This window comes from Macaca nemestrina, chromosome 7, assembly GCF_043159975.1.
Source record: "Macaca nemestrina isolate mMacNem1 chromosome 7, mMacNem.hap1, whole genome shotgun sequence".
In the NCBI taxonomy this organism is placed as follows: Eukaryota; Metazoa; Chordata; class Mammalia; order Primates; family Cercopithecidae; genus Macaca; species Macaca nemestrina.
The window spans coordinates 125035642-125054809 of record NC_092131.1 but is presented as its reverse complement, the minus strand read 5'-3'; the positions used below and the strand labels follow the sequence as shown (position 1 = coordinate 125054809).

The window sequence follows — 19168 nt, the reverse complement described above, 5'->3', positions numbered from 1 at the left end:
TTATTCCCCACTGTCAGGGAAACACCTTTCTGTGTACTCTACCCAGTGCCACGTGAATAATGAGATTTTCAGTCTCAGTGGGAACGGACACTTTTCCTGGCCCTGTGTGAATACTGGGTACCTCTAATCCTTCAGGTGATTTTTTCTACAACCTCAAGTATTTTCCTTCCACACATGCCCTGATTAGTACTCAGTTGAATACTTGAAGATCTCTGGAGTTCTCTCTTCATACAGCTCTCTTTTTTCTAGGACTCTCCTCAGCACAATATAGTCACCTTGATCTTTTTGGACTCTTAGCTCCATCATCTCAACTCGGAGTCTGCCAAACTCAGCCTGGGGTCCCCAACCTTGCACAAAAGCCTGGAAATTCTCTCCAGGCAGTAATCTAAGGCAATCATTGGCTCACCTAGTCTATTTCCCATCTCTCAGGGTTCATGGTTCCTTTGATGACTGATAGCAATGTCTTCATAATTTTTTTTTTTTTTTTGAGACGGAGTCTCACTCTGTTGCCCAGGCTGGAGTGCAGTGTCGTGATCTCGGCTCACTACGAGCTCCGCCTCCCAGGTTCACACCATTCTCCTGCCTCAGCCTCCCGAGCAGCTGGGACTACAGGTGCCCGCCACCACGATGCCCGGCTAATTTTTTTGTATTTTTAGTAGAGACGGGGTTTCACCATGTTGGCCAGGATGGTCTCGATCTCCTGACCTCATGATCCACCCACCTCGGCCTCCCAAAGTGCTGGGATTACAGGCATAAGCCACCGCGCCCAGCTGTCTTCATAAATTTTAATGCTTCATATATTTTGTCCATTTTTTGTTGTTTTAAGTAGAAGGAAATAAATCCAGTGCCTGTTACTCCATCTTGGCCAGAAGTCTCAAGACAATTTTAAAACATCAATTTGTCTACAAGTTACCCAAAGATTTGCTGATCTCTACAGGCAAAACTCTTCTTCCTCCCCATATGCTAGCTCATTTCAAAATATTTCTGAGAAACCGGTCCCTTATATCTGTGTAGCACATTAGAGCTAACACCAGAATTTAATATATTGAGATAACATTGTTTTCTTTGGGAAAAAAATGTGATTTGTGTCATACTGATAATAAATTCATTTTTATGTAAAAAAGGGTACCTGGCCAAAAAAAAAACAACAACCAAAACAACAACAACAACAAAAAAAAACCCATAGAAAAATTTAGGCTCAGGCTTTTTTTTCTGGATAGATCTAAATACAAATCCCTATATCTAACAACAACAGTCTCGTCTAGGGTTTTAAAATAAGCATTTGTTTTGAGTTTACTCACTGTGGTGGGCACTGGTACTGCTCGTCTCTACCAGGCTGACATCATACTGGACTGAACTGGCTCTCTGAAAGTGGCCCTTCCTGACACTAGAGAGGAGAGAAACATAAAAATGGAAAATGAGTAATAGGAAAACATGTCAGAAAACCTAGAAAGAAGGTTGTTTTTTTATTTTCCCTTCTTCCCCCTTTTTACAACACATCATGGCATTCAAATGAAAGTACAAACTTGACTATTTGATGGTTTATTTTCTTTCCACAACTACCTGAAATTGTCAGTGGTGCTTTAAAACTGTTCCCACTATTTAACACATCCATTAGTGCATGTAGGTCATCATTCAGATGCTGATGATGCCGCCTGGTCTTTTTCCTTTAAGACAACAGCAAAGCTGCTGTATCTTAGTGCAATTTTTGTGCCCTTTTTAAAGAGGTTAGGTTTCATTATCAGTTGGGACCCTTATGTGACATGGAGTAGCTTTAGTCAACTATTCTAGTAATGGCATTTTACAAAGTAATTTTGGACATTTTTGAGGTAACAGTACATCAGGTTTTTCAGTCATTTGATCAACTAATATAGGTTGTAATTTATGTAATCATGATAGATTTTGGAATGTACAGTTAATTTCATTTTTTTCAATATGTCTATATGCAGTTTTAGCTTACATTAATGAAAATGAATTCAAAACTGCTTTTACCATTGCAAAATGATGTGTATTTTCTAAAAGCAAACTTGCTCCTATTCCTGAGACACTATTGATTCTAGCCCAGATTTTAGCATTAGTGGGGTATCATTTTGGACCTCATTCAATGATGGCACTAATTAGTTACTAAAGTTCAAAAGGCCCTCAGTTTAAAGCAATTTCAACCACTAATGGACCAAAAACTATTACAGAAAACAATTTCATTCTTGAAAGCGCATTTCCAAGTTCACATGGTCACTACAGAACAGCCTAGATCTTATGTAACGCTTTCTATTTATCCTGTTTTCTAGCTTTCTTTTTTTTAATTTATTTTTAACTAACTGGTTATTTTTAATTCCATTTTTGTCCTTCTGCTAATTTGGAAATTATACACTTTGATTTTCTATTATGTGTTACCCTAGACATTTTAATATTCATCTTAAAATATCAAGATCAAAATTAACTTATATATTTATCCTCCCCCCCCATACAAAGACCTTAGTACACTTCAATTACAATCCTTTCAACTTATTTACTATCATGTGTTTTAATTCCTTTTAAAAAAATACATAGGATAATATTATTGTTATAATTTATACAATATTTGTTTTGATATTCACATATTAATAGCTTTCTCTGTTCTTTCTTGCATTTCACACATGCCATATAGGATCAACTTCCTTTTCCCTGACATATATCCTTCAGGCAGAAGGTTTACTGAGGGATAACTCTCTCAAAGTTTGATTAAAAGTTATCTTCATCTTACCCTCATTCCCTGAGAGATGTTTTCACTGCCACAGAAATTTGGGGTTAACTGCTTTCTCTCAGCATATTGAAAATATCACTGCTCTGTCTTCTAGTTTTGCTTCTTTCCAACTGAGAAGTCAGCTGTTGGTTTAATTGTTGCATCTTTGACGATAATCTGCCATTCTTTTCTGCTTTTGTGATGTCCCCTTTAGAACTGGTGTTCTACAATTCCACTATGTTGCACTCATATGTAAATTTATTTTTATTTATCCTGTTTTAGATTTGTTGGGCTTCTAACATCTGTGGGTAACTTTCATCAGTTCTGAAAAGGTCTCTGCCATTACTTTTTCAAACACTGCCTCTGCCCCAGTCTCTCTTTTCTTCTGGAATTCCAATTAAACATAAGGTAGGCACACACTCTGGTCACCACGCTTCTTGACTTCTCTTCAATATTGTCCATTTCTTTTTCTCTTAGGATTACCCTCTGGGTAATTTTTTCCTATCTATTTTCCAATTCATTAATAAATTTATTGTGTTTAAACTGCTGTTTAAAGACATATACTAAATTTTAAAAATTTATTGAACTAAGATATGTACTGAATTTTTAAAAATTATATTTCATTCATTGGAGATCTGTTTTGATCTTTGCCAAATTTGCTTATTTCTTTTTTTTTTTTTTTGAGAGGGAGTCTGGCTCTGTCGCCCAGGCTGGAGTGCAGTGGCCGGATCTCAGCTCACTGCAAGCTCCGCCTCCCAGGTTTACGCCATTCTCCTGCCTCAGCCTCCCGAGTAGCTGGGACTACAGGCGCCCGCCACCTCGCCCGGCTAGTTTTTTTTTTGTATTTTTTAGTAGAGATGGGGTTTCACCGTGTTAGCCAGGATGGTCTTGATCTCCTGACCTTGTGATCCGCCCGTCTCGGCCTCCCAAAGTGCTGGGATTACAGGCTTGAGCCACCGCGCCCGGCCCAAATTTGCTTATTTCTAAGCCCTCACTTATTTTATTTTATTTTCCTTTTTTATTTTTTTTGAGACGGAGTCTTGCTCTCTCGCCCAGACTGGAGTGCAGCTCACTGCAAGCTCCGCCTCCTGGGTTCATGCCATTCTCCTGCCTCAGCCTCCCGAGCAGCTGGGACTACAGGCGCCCGCCACCACACTCGGCTAATTTTTTGTTTTAGTAGAGACGGTGTTTCACCGTGTTAGCCAGGATGGTCTCAATTTCCTGACCTCGCGATCCACCCACCTCGGCTTCCTAAAGTGCTGGGATTACAGACGTGAGCCACCGTGCTCGGCCACCTCTCACTTATTTTTTGATACATATTAAACATACTTATTTTATAGCATGTGTCTGATTCTTCCAATAAATACAGATTTCTGAATATCTTACCCTACTACCTATTGTTTCTGCTAGTTTTAATAAATTGTGCCTCTTTTATTCTACTTTTGGTAATCTTTTCATACTGTGAGACGCTTTTTAAGGTAAAGGATAAAAGTAGGCTCTTCAAGAATTGATTTGTATTTGTTTCTGCCAACCATCTGATGACATTACCAGCCTAGACTATTTTATATTCTTAACTTTTTACCCCAAGACATTCAGATAGTGTGAATTCAGGATGGAGACCCATATAATGTTTGTAATTGGAGGTTTCTTTTCTCTTGTATTCAACACCACCTCTTGTTCTTATATATATACTCTTTTGCTTCTATTATACCTATACTTTCACTCAAAAGGTATTATTTAGCCTGCGACAGGGTACTTCAGACTAGAAATATTTCCAAGTTCTGGCTCAAGTCTGCAGAGCAGCTATGGCTTAGAAGGACTCCTTTCTGAAACTTTGCTGCTCTGGGGCATTGAACACCTGTAGGGTACAATATACTATGCCCTTCACAAACTCAATGGGTTAGCAAAGGAATTTCATTTGGGGGCAACTACAACAATATTAAAGTTCCATTAATTTGTTTATTTATTTATCTTGTTAAGAGACAGGATCTTGCTCTCACACCCAGGCAGGAGTGCAGTAGTGCAGTCATGGCTTACTGCAGCCTCTCATTCCTGGGCTCAAGTGATCTTTCCATCTCAGCCTCCCAAGCAGCTAGGACTACATGCATGTGTTACCACACCTGGATAATTTAAAAAAAATTTTTGTTTTGTACACACGGGGTCTCACTATGTTGTACAGGCTGGTGTTAAACTCCTGGTCTCAAGTAGTCCTCCCACCTTGGCAGGATTACAGGCATGAGCCACGGCACCTGGCCCAAATCCTATGGATTTAATATCACACAAATCACTCTTCACAATTCCCAGTGGAATAGTAGATATTCTTATAAATCTTTTGGTCACTATGTTAGATATGTATTTCTGTCTCTTAACCTTATGGTCATATGGTTGAATTGCATTTCCTGACACTTGGATATATTATACGTCTCTTATTTTACATATATGTAAATAATATAAATATATAAACATACAAATAAATATTATCTATTTAATCTATCCATATAAAATAAGAGACGGGGGTCTTGTTCTCTTTTCCAGGTTGGAGTGCAATGGCATAATCACAGCTCACTGCATCTCAAACTCCTGGGCTTGCGGGATCCTCCTGCTTCCATTTCCTGAGTAGCTGGGAATACAGATGTGTACCACCATGCCCTGCTAATATTTTTTATTTTTCATTTTGTAGAGACAGGGTCTTGCAATCTTGCCCAGGCTGGTCTCAAACTCCTGGGCTCAAGCAATCCTCTCATTTGGGAATACAGGCATGAGCTACCATGTCCAGCCACCTCTTATAATTGAGGAGGACCATGAAACTCCTTCTGGCTAGTGAGTTATGTCAGTAGTGATGTATGTCACTTCTGGGACAGATCATTTCAATTTAAGTGTGAGAACTTCCAGAGCTTTCTTTTCCCTCTGTTATGACAAGCAGCAGCACTCAAGATGGTGTTTGCTCCAACAGTTTGAGTCCTTAAGTGACTATCATTAGCAAAGCCCTGCTTGCCAATCCATACTAATTACCTATAATAAGTGAGAAATAATCTTCTGTTTATTAAGCCACTAAACTATTAGGGTTGGTAGTTACTGCAGCCAAACCTAGACTATCCTGACATATTAATGATAATGAATTAAACAGAATTCATTATCCAATCAATAACAGATGGAAACTATATCTCCAAACTGGCACCAGAGTGATTAATGAGGGAAGCAGGTATTGGTCTTCCCCTTACCATATTTGACTGACAAAATGTTTAGAGGGATAGAATAGATCATTATTCAGCTTTCCAAACATAGATACATTTAAAGTCAAGCATAAACCTAATTCCAAAGATGGGTATTCTGGTTATCTACTTATGCATAACATACCACCCCAAACTTGGGGGATAAAAAAACTTTGTCTCATGATTCTGTGGGTTGACAGCTGGGCATCTTTTGCTTGGGGTCTCTGTGTAGTTGCAGTAAACTGGCAGCTAAGTCAGGAGTCAATTAAAGGTTCGAATGAGCTGAATGTCTGGGATGGCTCATTAAAATGGTGGGCAGTTGAGGCTGACTGTTGGCTGGAAGTTCAGCTGGGGCTAGTTCTTCCTACTGTTTAGGCTTCTTACAACATGGCGGCTGATTCTATGAGGCAGCATCCCAAGTATTCTATGATCAAGGCAGTCATAGTGCCTGCGTAGATTCAAGGAATCTATAGCAATAGACTCTACCTCTTGAAGGATGAGTGGCAAGGTCACACTACAGAAGAGTATGTGGGAATGAGAGATATCCTATGGCCATCCCTCAGAAATGCAATCTGATACAATGGGCTTATATTTAAACTTTTGTATCTGAAGTAGTCAGATGCTAAAATTATGAGAAATAAAATCTACCAGATTGCTTAAATGATATGTTTTGGAATAAACTATTTAATACCACATATTTTTAAAAAGCTGATTTCCTCCAATTTTTAATTATTCCTTGATGTAAAGTAGTTAAGAAATCAGGATCTAACAAGATACTATTTTACCTACATGTTACCTTTCTTAGCATACAAACTTCTCAAGCTCACTTGTCTCTCTTTTATGATTACCTTCAGCTCCATTTTCACAAGTATCTATGATAGAATTCAGTATGAGTTTAATAAAATTAATGATGACAGTTATGCCAGATAACTCCTGGACTTACTAAATTCTATGTTTACTTACTTTTACAAAATTTCAAAAACAATTGAAAATCAAAACAAATGAATGAAAGTAATCTTCAGTGCATATAATTGCTTCATGCAAGTAGTTTTTTCTTTTGTCTCTCTTGTGAATTACCAGTTTCCCCAAATTAATTGCCTTTTTGTCTGTCTCTCCAAATTGATTTAAATATCTCTGAAGTTAGGAAACATGTCTATTTTGTTCACTATTGTATTCTTTATGCCTAGCACATAGTGGGCACTAAGTAGCTGACCCTGCATATTAACCATATGTCTTAAGCTTACATGTACAGTATTGCATAAGTTGTTCCTTTTCTTTCACATACAAAATTTACTTTAAATACACCTAACCCAAATATTCAGGTACTTCTGGCATATTTGCTATAGTGAGTATGGGTCTACCTTAATAGTTTAGATAAGTCAAGGTAAATATTGACAACAGTAACAAAGAATAAATTGAGACTGCTTATTAAGATCCTTTCAAAAATGACATTAATAACAAAAACTGTATTAAAGAGATAACTAAACATAATGCAGTATCTGGAAAAATATCGAGAACTAAGGGCATATTAATTATTTAGTGGAATAACTACTTTATGCATTAGTTTTCTCAAAAGCATGTTTCTATTTTGCTTACCTGCAAAGGAAGTAGAAGGCTCCAATGATAAGTGTTATTAGGACTGCCAACGCCATGAAAGCTTCAAACAGGTTATTTTTAGTTTGGATGCTGGAGCTTGGGAGAAAAACCTCTTCACAACGAGCTCCTGTATAGTTTTCAATACACCTACAGAATACAATTTTAGATAAAGAATTGCATTCTGTGTTTCATTAGCTAGTTTGGAAGAAAAACAGTTTCCAGATGACGTGAAGAAAAAAGGAGACTAATTTTCAGATTGTGAACGTGGAATAGACAGGTTTTCCTATAATGCTCACAGATCTACAGTTACAACAAAACAAATGCAAATTTGTTATAATAAAACAAATTTTTACTATCTTCTTTTTCCAGTTTTCCAATTGCTTGGGAACTCCAGAGAATTACAGAGTATGCAGTGTTTTTATCTTCTAGATTTTCAATCATATAAATGTCCATACTTTATCAAAAATTTACTTTTTGTTGTATCTGGTATAATGATCTAAATGCATTTTTCCTTAAAACTGCTAACTGATTATTCCAACCCCATTTATTAAATAATCAATCCATGACCCACTGTTTAACAGTGCCTCCTTTAACATATGTCAGATTTACATAAATAACAGCATTTATTTCTATTCTTCAGTGATCTATACCATCTAATCTGAGGCCTTTGCCACACTGTTTCAATACTATTACTTTATAATATATTTGAATATCTGGTAGTTCTACTCCTTATTACTTTTTTTTATAGAATTTTAAAAATATTCTCCACTGCCAACCAAATATTTTATAGCCAATTACCTGTAGCTCTCTAAAACTATATAACAAAGAACCATAATATTTGGTATTACCGATCATTCCTTTTTCCTTGTTAATATGTTCAAAGGATTATAAAACAGAGATTGATATAAATTAACAAGAATGACACTGTTTGGCACCAGATCAATTTCAACATAGTAGCATTTAAAATAAAAAACACTTTAATATTAACGAATATTTATAAAGCAACCCAAAAAGTTATGAAGTCAAGTTGGACAACACTATACTCAGCAATAATTCTGTGTAAAAAAGTGTATGTGTGTATAAAACCAGTTTGTTTTAACCAGATTTTGTCAAGAATAGAAAGGTTGATTCTACTAAATTAATTCTCTTCCTTATTCCTTTCCAGTTTAGGTAGGTATTTAGAAATTTTATCTCTGTTTCTTCCACCTTAGACTAATAAGGATACAGGCCTAGAAAATCAACATGTGAATTAACTACTAGCTTTGACAACTAATGTGATAGTCTAATAAAGCAGTATACAAATAAATAAGAGAAAAGAATATCAAGATATAGCACAAAGGATCAATTTGAGTTAGATGAGCATATTAAAGATGTTTCATGAACTTCAAGTCCTACTCAATGTGAGGCAGTGATGTGATTGGTGATAGCTTCCAGGGGAGGTATCAGTTAAGCAAAGCAGCAGTCTAGATTCTCTTAAACTACCATAAAGATAAGATTAAGGGGACATAGGGAAAGTAAGGATAGCATATCAGTGGCAAACTTAAATGAAAGTAAAAATATTTTGGAGGGCCAGGCACAGTGACTCACACCTCTACTCCCAGCACTTTGGGAAGCTGAGGAAAGAGGATCGCTTGGGGCCAGGAGTTCAAGATCCATCTGGGCAATACAGTGAGATCCTGTCTTTACAAAAAGTTAAAAAATTAGGCCGGGCATGGTGGCTCACACTTGTAATCCCAGCACTTTGGGAGGCCAAGGTGAGCAGATCACGAGGTCAAGATTGAAACCATCCTGGCACATGGTGAAACCCCATCTTTACTAAAAATACAAAGATTATCTGGGTATGGTGGTGCACACCTGTAGTCACAGCTACTCGGGAGGCTGAGGCAGGAGAATTGTTTGAACCTGGGAGAATTGTTTGAACCGAGATTGTGCCACTGCACATCCACCCTGGTGACAGAGCAAGACTCCATCTCAAAAAAAAAAAAAAAAAAAATTAGCCAAGCATGGTTGGTACCCGTAGTCCCAGCTACTCTGCAGGCTGAGGTGGGAAGATTGCTTAAGCCTAGGAGTTTGAGGTTGCAGTGAGCTATGATCATGCCACTGCAGTCCAGCCTAGGTGACAGAGCAAGACCCTGTCTCAAAAAATATATATATATATTTTAAAAATTATATAAATATATATTTAAATATATTATATAAGTATAAATATAAATTTATATTTATAAAATATAAAAAATAAAAAAGTATATTTAAATATATTATATATATATTTTAATATTTAATTTAAATATACATTTAAATATATTTATATATAAATATATATAAATAAAAAATATATATAGTGGAAATTACAATTTATAAATTTTAAATATAAATTACCAATTTTTCCATAGTTTAAGTCAGTTAAGCTGAGGAGAAAAAAGATTAGATGAAAATAATTTGTTTCTTTCTCTTCCAGCTCCAATTCCTGCTTCCCAAAAGGGAAATGGCACACACACACACACACACACACACAAACACACACACGCACGCACCAGTAGAAAGTCCACATAGAGACCACCATCACAATCTATCCATGTGCCATCACAAAATAAACACAGAGGGAAAGGGGCAGCATTCCACACAGTAAGAGAAACTGGGTGCTAAACGGTTTTCAAAAGTATCTTGAAAATAACAAAAATAAAATAAAACCCTTCTATAATTCCTCTATTTTTTAAAATAGAATTAAGTAGGTAACAATTATTTGTCACTGCTAAAGGTTTTTTAAGGAAAAAATTTAGCCATGAGAGCAATTCCTGTCATGCTTTTAAAATAACTCTCAAGTTTTTAAATAATGTTAAAGATGGGGTTCAGTTTCCATTCTCGAAAAAATAACCAGAACCATAGATAAGTAATCCTGAAATGAGAGAGTATAATTATTTTTGATAAGGAAGATCTCTTTTAAAAGCTATAAACTCATTACTCATTACTTCAGGCTGTTCAAGTAAGATTGAAATTCAGGCCAGATACAGTGGCTCATGCCTATAATCCCAGCACTTTGGGAGGCTGAGGCAGGAGGATGGCTTGAGCCCAGGAGTTTGAGACCAGCCTGGGCAACATGGTAGAGACCCCATCTCTACAAAAAATAACAAAAATTAGCTGGCTGGTGGCGCACGCCTGTAGTCCCAGCTACTCAAGAGGCTGAGGTGGGAGAATCACTTGAGGTGAAGGCTGTAGTGAGAGCCATGATTGCACCACAGCACTCCAGCTGGAACAACAGAGTGAGATACTATTTCAAACAAAAATAAAGAAAGAAAAAAGAGGCCGGGCGCAGTGCCTCACGCTTGTAATCCCAGCACTTTGGGAGGCCAAGGCGGGCGGATCATGAGGTCAGGAGATCAAGACCATCCCAGCTAACACGGTGAAACCCCGTCTTTACTAAAAATACAAAAAAATTAGCCAGGCATGGTGGCAGGTACCTGTAGTCCCAGCTACTTGCAGGCTGAGGCCAGGAGAATGGCGTGAACCTGGGAGGCGGAGCTTGCAGTGAGCCGAGATTGCGCCACTGCACTCCTGCCTGGGCGACAGGGCGAGATTCTATCTCAAAAAAAAAAAAAAAAAGTAATTCAAAGAAGAAAAGATAAGCCAGCTTATATGACTAACCATAAATGTTTTAACTGGACAATAAATACTTTGAGTTGGAAGGAGTCAAGGGAGTGGTGTAAATACAAGTTTGTAATCAGATCAGGGTTTATGCAAATAGAAAAAGGCATACAAAGTAAACCAAGCAACACTAGGTTGTTCTATTGTCTTACAGCTGGGATAAAGCAATCACGTGCTCTTGTGGGAAAGTAGAAACCTGATGGTAATTTTAAGCAAATCAAAGGATAAACAATCTTATCACTGTTAGGTCAAACCAGAACCTAGGGAAAGGCAAAGACAAATTCAAATATTACGTTACTATCCAGGAACTGGATTGGCTAATCTAAAAATGAATTTTAAAATTTCAGATATTTACCAAACAAAAAAGTAAACACTGCCTACCAATGACTGTGTACAAGGATTCTACTTTTAAAGCTCTAGCTCATTTATGAAAATGTTATGACTTCGGTGATGACACAATTATCAAATTTGAGGCAAACAGAATTAATCGACTCCTTCAAAAGTAAATGTGGGTTAAGTGGATATAGACAACTGGTAGTACTAGCACAGCATTTACACAAAACACAAAGAGGTCATGTTGCACCAGCATTTACCCAGAACTACGTAGCTCTCAGTCTTTATGTAAGTAACTCTCTTGCTAAATTACTTCTGGACCTTACTTCTGCACAGACTGCCAAGTAGCAAACAGTTGTGCCATCTAATGAGGTGAATACTAAGCAATAAGGGATCACCCATGTTTTCCTGGAATTGAAGATGGATGCTGGAATAGGTACAAATACTCCAGTAGGTGAGAAATTCCAGAATTCTGAATCCAAGTTACACAAATTTGTTTTCTGGCTGAAGACCGCCAATTATCTGCTCCCAAACACAGAAGCTACGTTGAATACATTGACATGAAATACATTCATTCGATTCTATGGCACTGAAGGAAGCTGTTACAACATAGGAGGCCTTTCACATGAGTAAAATAAGTCAGTTTTTAGTCACGTAAACAAACAGCACCATTTAGCTCCAAGAAAGATTATTGGACTGTGAAATGGAAAAACTGGTGTCTTCACCCTATTTCCATGCTTGTTGGCTATATGATCTTGGGCAAGTCACTTAAGACTCTGTAAAATCAAAATAACATCACGTGCGTTTAACTATTTCCTAAGGCTAGTGTCAGAATCAAGCAAGAATGTCTGAAAGTGCTTTGAACACTGAAACACACTATACAAGTGTGTTTACGAGGAATAAAATACCTAAGAAAAATTATAACTAGAAAAGCTTAAGAGCATGGTGATCAATAAATGTGCTATCATTTCTCAGGAAAAAAAAAAAACCCATGTTTACAATATTATAAAAGACTTCGCTAACCAAAGGGAGATGCAATGTCAGTGCCACTTCACTTGGGCTGGTCTATCCTGGAAAGAGAAAGTCTAATATTGGCATACGTCAAATTTGGCTTCCACTTGACACTCTGTGTCAATCAAAGTTCAATTTGCAACTTACGAAAAATGGAAAAAAATAAATAAAAAATAAAACTATTAGACGTGTTCAATAAAACAACACGGGCTTGGATCCCTTTAATAAGTCAGCCGGGCGCGGTGGCTCACGCCAGTAATTCCAGCAACATGGGAGGCCAAGGTGGGCAGATCACAGGGTCAGGAGTTCAAGACCAGCCTGGCCAAAATGGTGAAACTCCATCTCTACTAAAAATACAAAAATTTGCCAGGTGTGGTGGCAGGCGCCTGTAATCCCAGCTACTCAGGAGGCTGAGGCAGGGAATTGCTTGAATCCGCAAGGTGGAAGTTGCAGTGAGCTGAGATCATGCCACTGCACTCCAGCCTGGAGACAAAGCGAGATTCCGTCTCAAAAAAAAAAAAAATCCACAGCCATATAACAACACACAAATGTAGCCAAAATCCTATGAAACCCCTACCAGATTTTTATAGGCCAAGAAACAGTGAGAGAAGACGACTAACTTCTGACTTTTGCATCTTTTATTAGCTAGTGCTATAAATGTAACTTTATTAAAGCCTTTATTAGATTCTTAATATGTAGAGATATTTAGCTAACATTCAATCTCACAACATTTTTGTTGTTTAACATCACATTTATATGACATTAGCACCATTAAAAACTGCTAATTATTAGTACGTCAAATGTATTAGTAAATTTAAGTCCAGTTATGAAACAAAATCTTAGATTTTTTTTTTTTTTTGAGATGGAGTCTCGCTTTTGTCGCTCAGGCTGGAGTGAAATGGTGTGATCTCAGCTCACAGCAACCTCTGCCTTCTGAGTTCAAGAGATTCTCCTGCTTCAGCTTCCTGAGTAGCTGGGACCACAGGTGTGCACCACCACACCCAACTAATTTTTGTATTTTTAGTACAGACAGTATTTCACCATGTTTCCAGGCTGGCCTCAAACTCCTGACCTCAAGTGATTCGCCTGCCTCGGCCTCCCAAAGTGCTGGCATTAGAGGTGTGAGCCATCATGCCTGGCCGCAAAATCTGATTCTTTTAAGATTGACTGTTACCCAGATAACTTATATGCTGAAATGAACTACATATTGTATCTAATGAACTACATATTGTATCTAACGAACTACATATTGTATCTAAATGTACTACATGTTGGGTATAAATAAGTTTTCATAGAGAATAATCCATATTTGTCACTAGGAAGGATATTGTTTATAATTTCATTGTGAAGGACTATAATTTCTTAGCTTAAGTAAGTCACTGAAAATTGGAAACATTTTATTTACTAAAACTAGCTAAGGCACAGTGAATGAAGAAGCATGTTGAACAAATGGTGAGAGTAAGCAACAGTAGGTAAACGCCTGACCCTCATTACTGAGTGTGTGCATTCGCTAGCCTTCTCCAATGGAGACTTTTTGGGGAAAACACCCATAGAATGCTGGTTGAGTCATGAAAGTACTGAGACAAAACTTTATAATTCGTTGATTTGCTTAATGTTGTCTTTTTTCTCCATATTAACAAAATATATGATTCAAGTCTTTACTCTCCTTACTTTGCTGGCCTCAAAAAATGATCAGGGAGGAAATCTAAAACTGACCTAAAAAATAAAGTCTAAGGCTGGGTGCAGTGGCTCACACCTGTAATCCCAGCACTTTGGGAGGCTGAGGTGGGCAGATCACATGAGGTCAGGAGTTCGAGACCATCCTGGCCAACATGGTGAAACCCCGTCTCTACTAAAAATACAAAAATTAGCTGGACATGGTGTTGGGTGCCTGTAATTCCAGCTACTCAGGAGGCTGAGGCCGGAGAATCATTTGAACCCGGGAGGCGGAAGTTGCAGTGAGCCAAGATTGTGCCACTGCACTCCAGCCTTGGCAACAGAGCAAGACTCCATCTCAGAAAAAAAAAAGTCTAGTGCTGGGTACACTGGCGTGCAGCTGAGTGTGTAATCTCAGTTACATGGGAGGCTGAGGTGGGTAGTTGGCTTGAGGCCAGGAGTTTGAGACCAGCCTGGGCAACATAGCAAGATCCCTGTCTCAAAACAAACAAAAATAAGTAAATAAAAAGTCTATTATATTAAAAAATCAGAAGAAAAAGTAAAACTACAAACAAAAAGTACATATATGTTTTTCTTAGTTTATCATTTTATGATACATATAGACTTGTGTATACAAAGTATCTATACATAGAAATTGTTATGTGTCAATTTTTCCTTTCTTAAATTTTAAGTAACAATTTCAATAAACATAAAATTATGTTTAAATATTATAAATAATATGTTAATGGGCCTTTCCATTGTAGAAGTGTTTCACTGTTCATGTTTTGGTAAAACTTTAAGGGTTCAGGACCATAAACCAGGAACAGCTGGAAAGACTTACACTCTTAAATCACCAGACACTCAATTAAACCACAGTTCTCAACGGACAGTATTCATGCTGGCATCTTACCTTCCCAGGCTTCAGGTCTCAACAACCTTCTAATGCAGGGAAAATCTCATGCCCCAACTTGGAATAAGACAAAGAGAAGCCAGCATCAGTTCACTTCCTGACAAAAGAAGTTAAGTATTAGAGCTGGGCAAAAGTCACAGTTGTTACTCTGCATGGTATTCCTATGTAGAAAATGAACTCTTACTGATGACATAATGGAGTATTTGCCAGCTGCCTTCCAAAGAAAATAATGGATGATAAAGACAGTAATCAAAAGGATAACCAAAATTTGGAAGCAAATGCATAATTTGGTATAACTTCATTGTATAAGAAGGAAATGAAAAATCTTTAGAGTATACGTTGACTTTCATTAGCCTTCAGCTTCTTTGAACAGCAATGAGCTAACCTGAGTTAGTTCTGAAAGGTAGTTTCTACTCTTGGATATGTGACACAAATCAGTAAGACAAACTCAGGTAAAGAAAAGTAGACCTCAGAGAGAAGGTAAGTATGTTCCCATAGTTTCATCACCATATCCTGCCATGTGTGCTTATTGTAAGCACAGTGATCTGGCAAAATGTGAGGGTTAAATAAAATTTATACTCTTTTTAAGTTTCATTCTAAGCATGGTGAGGTCAAGAAAGATGTATCAGTTGTTACTGCCAAGAACACTAATGAAGAATCTTTATCAGAAGTAAGGTTACTAAAATAAAAAGTGTTAACAAAATGCATAGCTAAACAGAAGAGTTGTTTCATGCATTTTAAACTGTTCTTTTATTATAAGCTTCAAGGCTGCTATTTCCATGCTTTAAGGTGTTTCTAAAGATCAATCTAATTCTTGATGTTTAAAAGCATATGGTATAGTGCCAAAAGTCAAAGTAAAGAGGACTTTGTTCTAATTAATATCGCAGAGACATTCTGAACTTTGTTCTTTGAACTACAACCTTCTACTAAATTTACAGATGAAAAGGCAGAAGTCTTATCTAATAAGGGTGCCAAGAGCCAGTCTATCTTAACCATTTGATCTTAAGAAAGCCTTAAAAATTTCTGGGATTAATAAAACAATTCATAAAATCCTGGCAACTCCTTTTGAAAACTGAGTTTAGTAAAACACATAGCAAGCTCCAGCAAAATTGCTGAGAGACCAAAATACAATTGAGACAACACGTCCAATGTAGAAGCACAATAAATGTTGGTTTTCAAATTATAAGTGAAACTCAACCTTAATCATTTTACTTTCATATAACTAGCGCTTCATATATTATATGTTTGTACTCTTAAACTGCTTCTCTTAAATAGATTTCAGTCTTTGTTTTATCACCTGACAAATTATAATTCCACCTGTTGAAGGCTGGGGCTGCTACTATTGTAGACAGGGGACAGAGCTGGGTCTCAGCCTAGGCAGCAGGGACGGTCCCAGGTCTGAGCCTGTGACTGTATGGGCAGGTATTGGTTGGGAATGACCCTCAGGGAGGGCCCTGGTGAAACCAGACCTTACCAAGTCACTCTGGATAATTATTCCAATGGTAATTCTTTACCAAGTTAAACCTCCTCCCATCACAGAGTTTCACCTCCACACTGTGCAATGTTTGGCTCTGAAGTGATCCTCTGGATGGGTCACAAGATGCATGGAGGAAAGTGAGACAGCAAGAAAAGGCCTCATCTAGCTCGGGATGCAGGGATAGGTGAAGACAAACTGCCTGCCCCCATGCTTGCTCTGAGAATCTTGTAAGTTCCAGCTGAAATGTTAAAAGATTAGGCCTGGCTGACCTTGTGTCTAAGTTGGCCAAGAAGTCAAGGATTGCTTCCTGGATTGTTCTCTAAAGAAAGACTGAAGCAGACAACAGAAAAAGATGACCAGGTGTCCTGTCAAATGCACCTTTCTGGGTTATCTGATTCTATAAGTACCTGCGATTTTCACTGTCTTCGAGCTATTTTACAACTCTGTAAATTGTAGAAAACTTATGCTAATGCAAATGAATTTTGTCCAGTATAATACAACAGATTGCCCTGTGGATACCGACTAGTTTCATATCTATTTGTAAATTCATTTCAACATGTCTGATTACCTGTACATATATGTGTGGTTTGAATTCTCCTTTAAGCCAGTTTTTACATCTATTGGTTCCTTCATTAATCAGTTCCTTATTAACTGTAAAAACAATAAGGGTTTTAGTTTTTATAGTTTGACCATCTCATGATCTTTGTAGAAGGTGATATAGATCTATCCCTATTGGGTGGGAGATGACAGAGAATCTGGTTATACTTTTAAAAAAATTGTCTATTTTCTTTTAGCTCAAATCAATTAAATATGTTATGCCCACTGGGAAGGAGAATACCTCTTTGATTTTGGGCCAGAGAGATTTTGTGTTTCTGTGTTTACTCTTGACTTGTGCCAAACTTGTACACATGAAGCTGTAAGCTCTGTCTCTATGGGTCCAAAATTCAGAAAGGCCTATCCCTCTCATTATGTGAGGTATAATATCCTATCTACAGAGGATATTATTAATTACAGTATAATGTCTCTTAAATTCAAGGAGCTCTGTTCTTATTGACTTATAGAGATAAATAAGTTCTTATGTAATTTGAATATTCTTAAAATTCCAAGAAAAAGGAAATTGGACTTCTAATGCTTTAAATGTGCTAAACTCAAATTCTTCTCACCAAAACTAAGAAACATTTTTTAAAAATCTAAGTTCATAATAACAGTAAAATTATGAACAGTGCCACAATAAACATATGTGTGCCTGTGTCTTTATAGTAGCATGATTTATAATCCTTTGAGTATATACCCAGTAATGGGATTGCTGGGTCAAATGGTATTTCTAGTTCTAGATTCTTGAGGAATCCCCACACTGTCTTCCACAATGGTTGAACTAATTTACACTCCCACCAATAGTGTAAAAGCATTCCTATTTCTCCACATCTTCTCCAGTATCTGTTGTTTCCTGACTTTTTAATGATTGTCATTCTAACTGGTGTGAGATGGTATCTCATTGTGGTTTTGATTTGCATTTCTCTAATGACCAGTGATGATGAGCCTTTTTTCAAGTTTGTTGGCCAAATAAATGTCTTCTTTTGAGAAGTGTCTGTTCATATCCTTTGCCCACTTTTTGATGGGGTTGGTTTTTTTCTTGTAAATTTGTTTAAGTTCTTTGTGGATTCTCTATGTTAGCCCTTTGTCAGATGGATAGATTGCAAAAATTTTCTCCCATTCTGTAGGTTGCCTGTTCACTCTGATGATAGTTTCTTTTGCTGTGCAGAAGCTCTTTAGTTTAATTGATCCCATTTGTCAATTTTGGCTTTTGTTGCCATTGCTTTTGATGTTTTAGTCATGAAGTCTTTGCCCAAGCCTACATCCTGAATGGTATTGCCTAGGTTTTCTTCTAGCATTTTTAAGGTTTTAGGTCTTAAAATTTTAAGTCTTTAATCCATCTTGAGTTAATTTTTGTATAAGGTGTAAGGAAGGGGTCCCGTTTCAGTTTTCTGCATATGGCTATCCAGTTTTCCCAACATGATTTATGAAGTAGAGAATCCTTTCCCCATTGTTTGTTTTTTGTCAGGTTTGCCAAAGATCAGATGGTGGTAGATGTGTGGTATAATTTCTCAGGCCTCTGTTCTGTTCCATTTGTTTATGTATTTGTTTTGGTACCAGTATCATGCTGTTTTGGTTACTGTAGCCTTGTAGTATAGTTTGAAGTCAGGTAGCGTGATGCCTTCAGCTTTGTTCTTCTTGCCCAGGACTGTCTTGGCTATACAGGCTCTTTTTTGTTTCCATATGAAATTTAAAGTAGTTTTTTCTAATTATGTGAAGAAAGTCAATGGTAGCTTGATGGGGATAGCATTGAATCTCTAAATTACTTTGGGCAGTATAGCCATTTTCAAGATATTGATTCTCCTATCCATGAGCATGGAATGTTCTTCCATTTGTTTGTGTCCTTATTTCCTTGGTGGTTTGTAGTTCTCCTTGAAGAGGTCCTTCATATCCCTTGTAAGTCTTATTCCTAGGTATTTTATTTTCTTAGTAGCAGTTGTGAATGGGAGTTCACTCATGATCTGGCTCTCTGTTATTGGTGTATAGGAATGCTTGTGATTTTGCGCACTGATTTT

General features: G+C 37.2%; 1 protein-coding gene and 1 long non-coding RNA gene across 17 annotated transcripts in view; one reads left to right on the top strand and one right to left on the bottom strand.

Annotated features, from left to right (window-relative positions):
• LOC105491035 (neuregulin 4) overlaps positions 1-19168 on the bottom strand; it is a 121013-nt gene that overhangs the window by 19346 nt on the left and 82499 nt on the right. For all 16 annotated transcript variants that reach the window (XM_071100920.1, XM_071100914.1, XM_071100929.1 and 13 more), the window contains 2 exons: positions 7531-7677; positions 1302-1387 (listed from right to left, as the gene is read on the bottom strand). In XM_071100920.1, the coding sequence (XP_070957021.1) occupies positions 1302-1387; positions 7531-7677 (233 nt within the window). The remainder of the gene's footprint in view (positions 1-1301; positions 1388-7530; positions 7678-19168) is intronic.
• The window catches only part of LOC139364417 (uncharacterized), a 53231-nt gene continuing 37073 nt past the window's right edge, over positions 3011-19168 (top strand). The window contains exon 1 of the long non-coding RNA XR_011626312.1: positions 3011-3130. This is a non-coding gene — a long non-coding RNA (uncharacterized lncRNA). The remainder of the gene's footprint in view (positions 3131-19168) is intronic.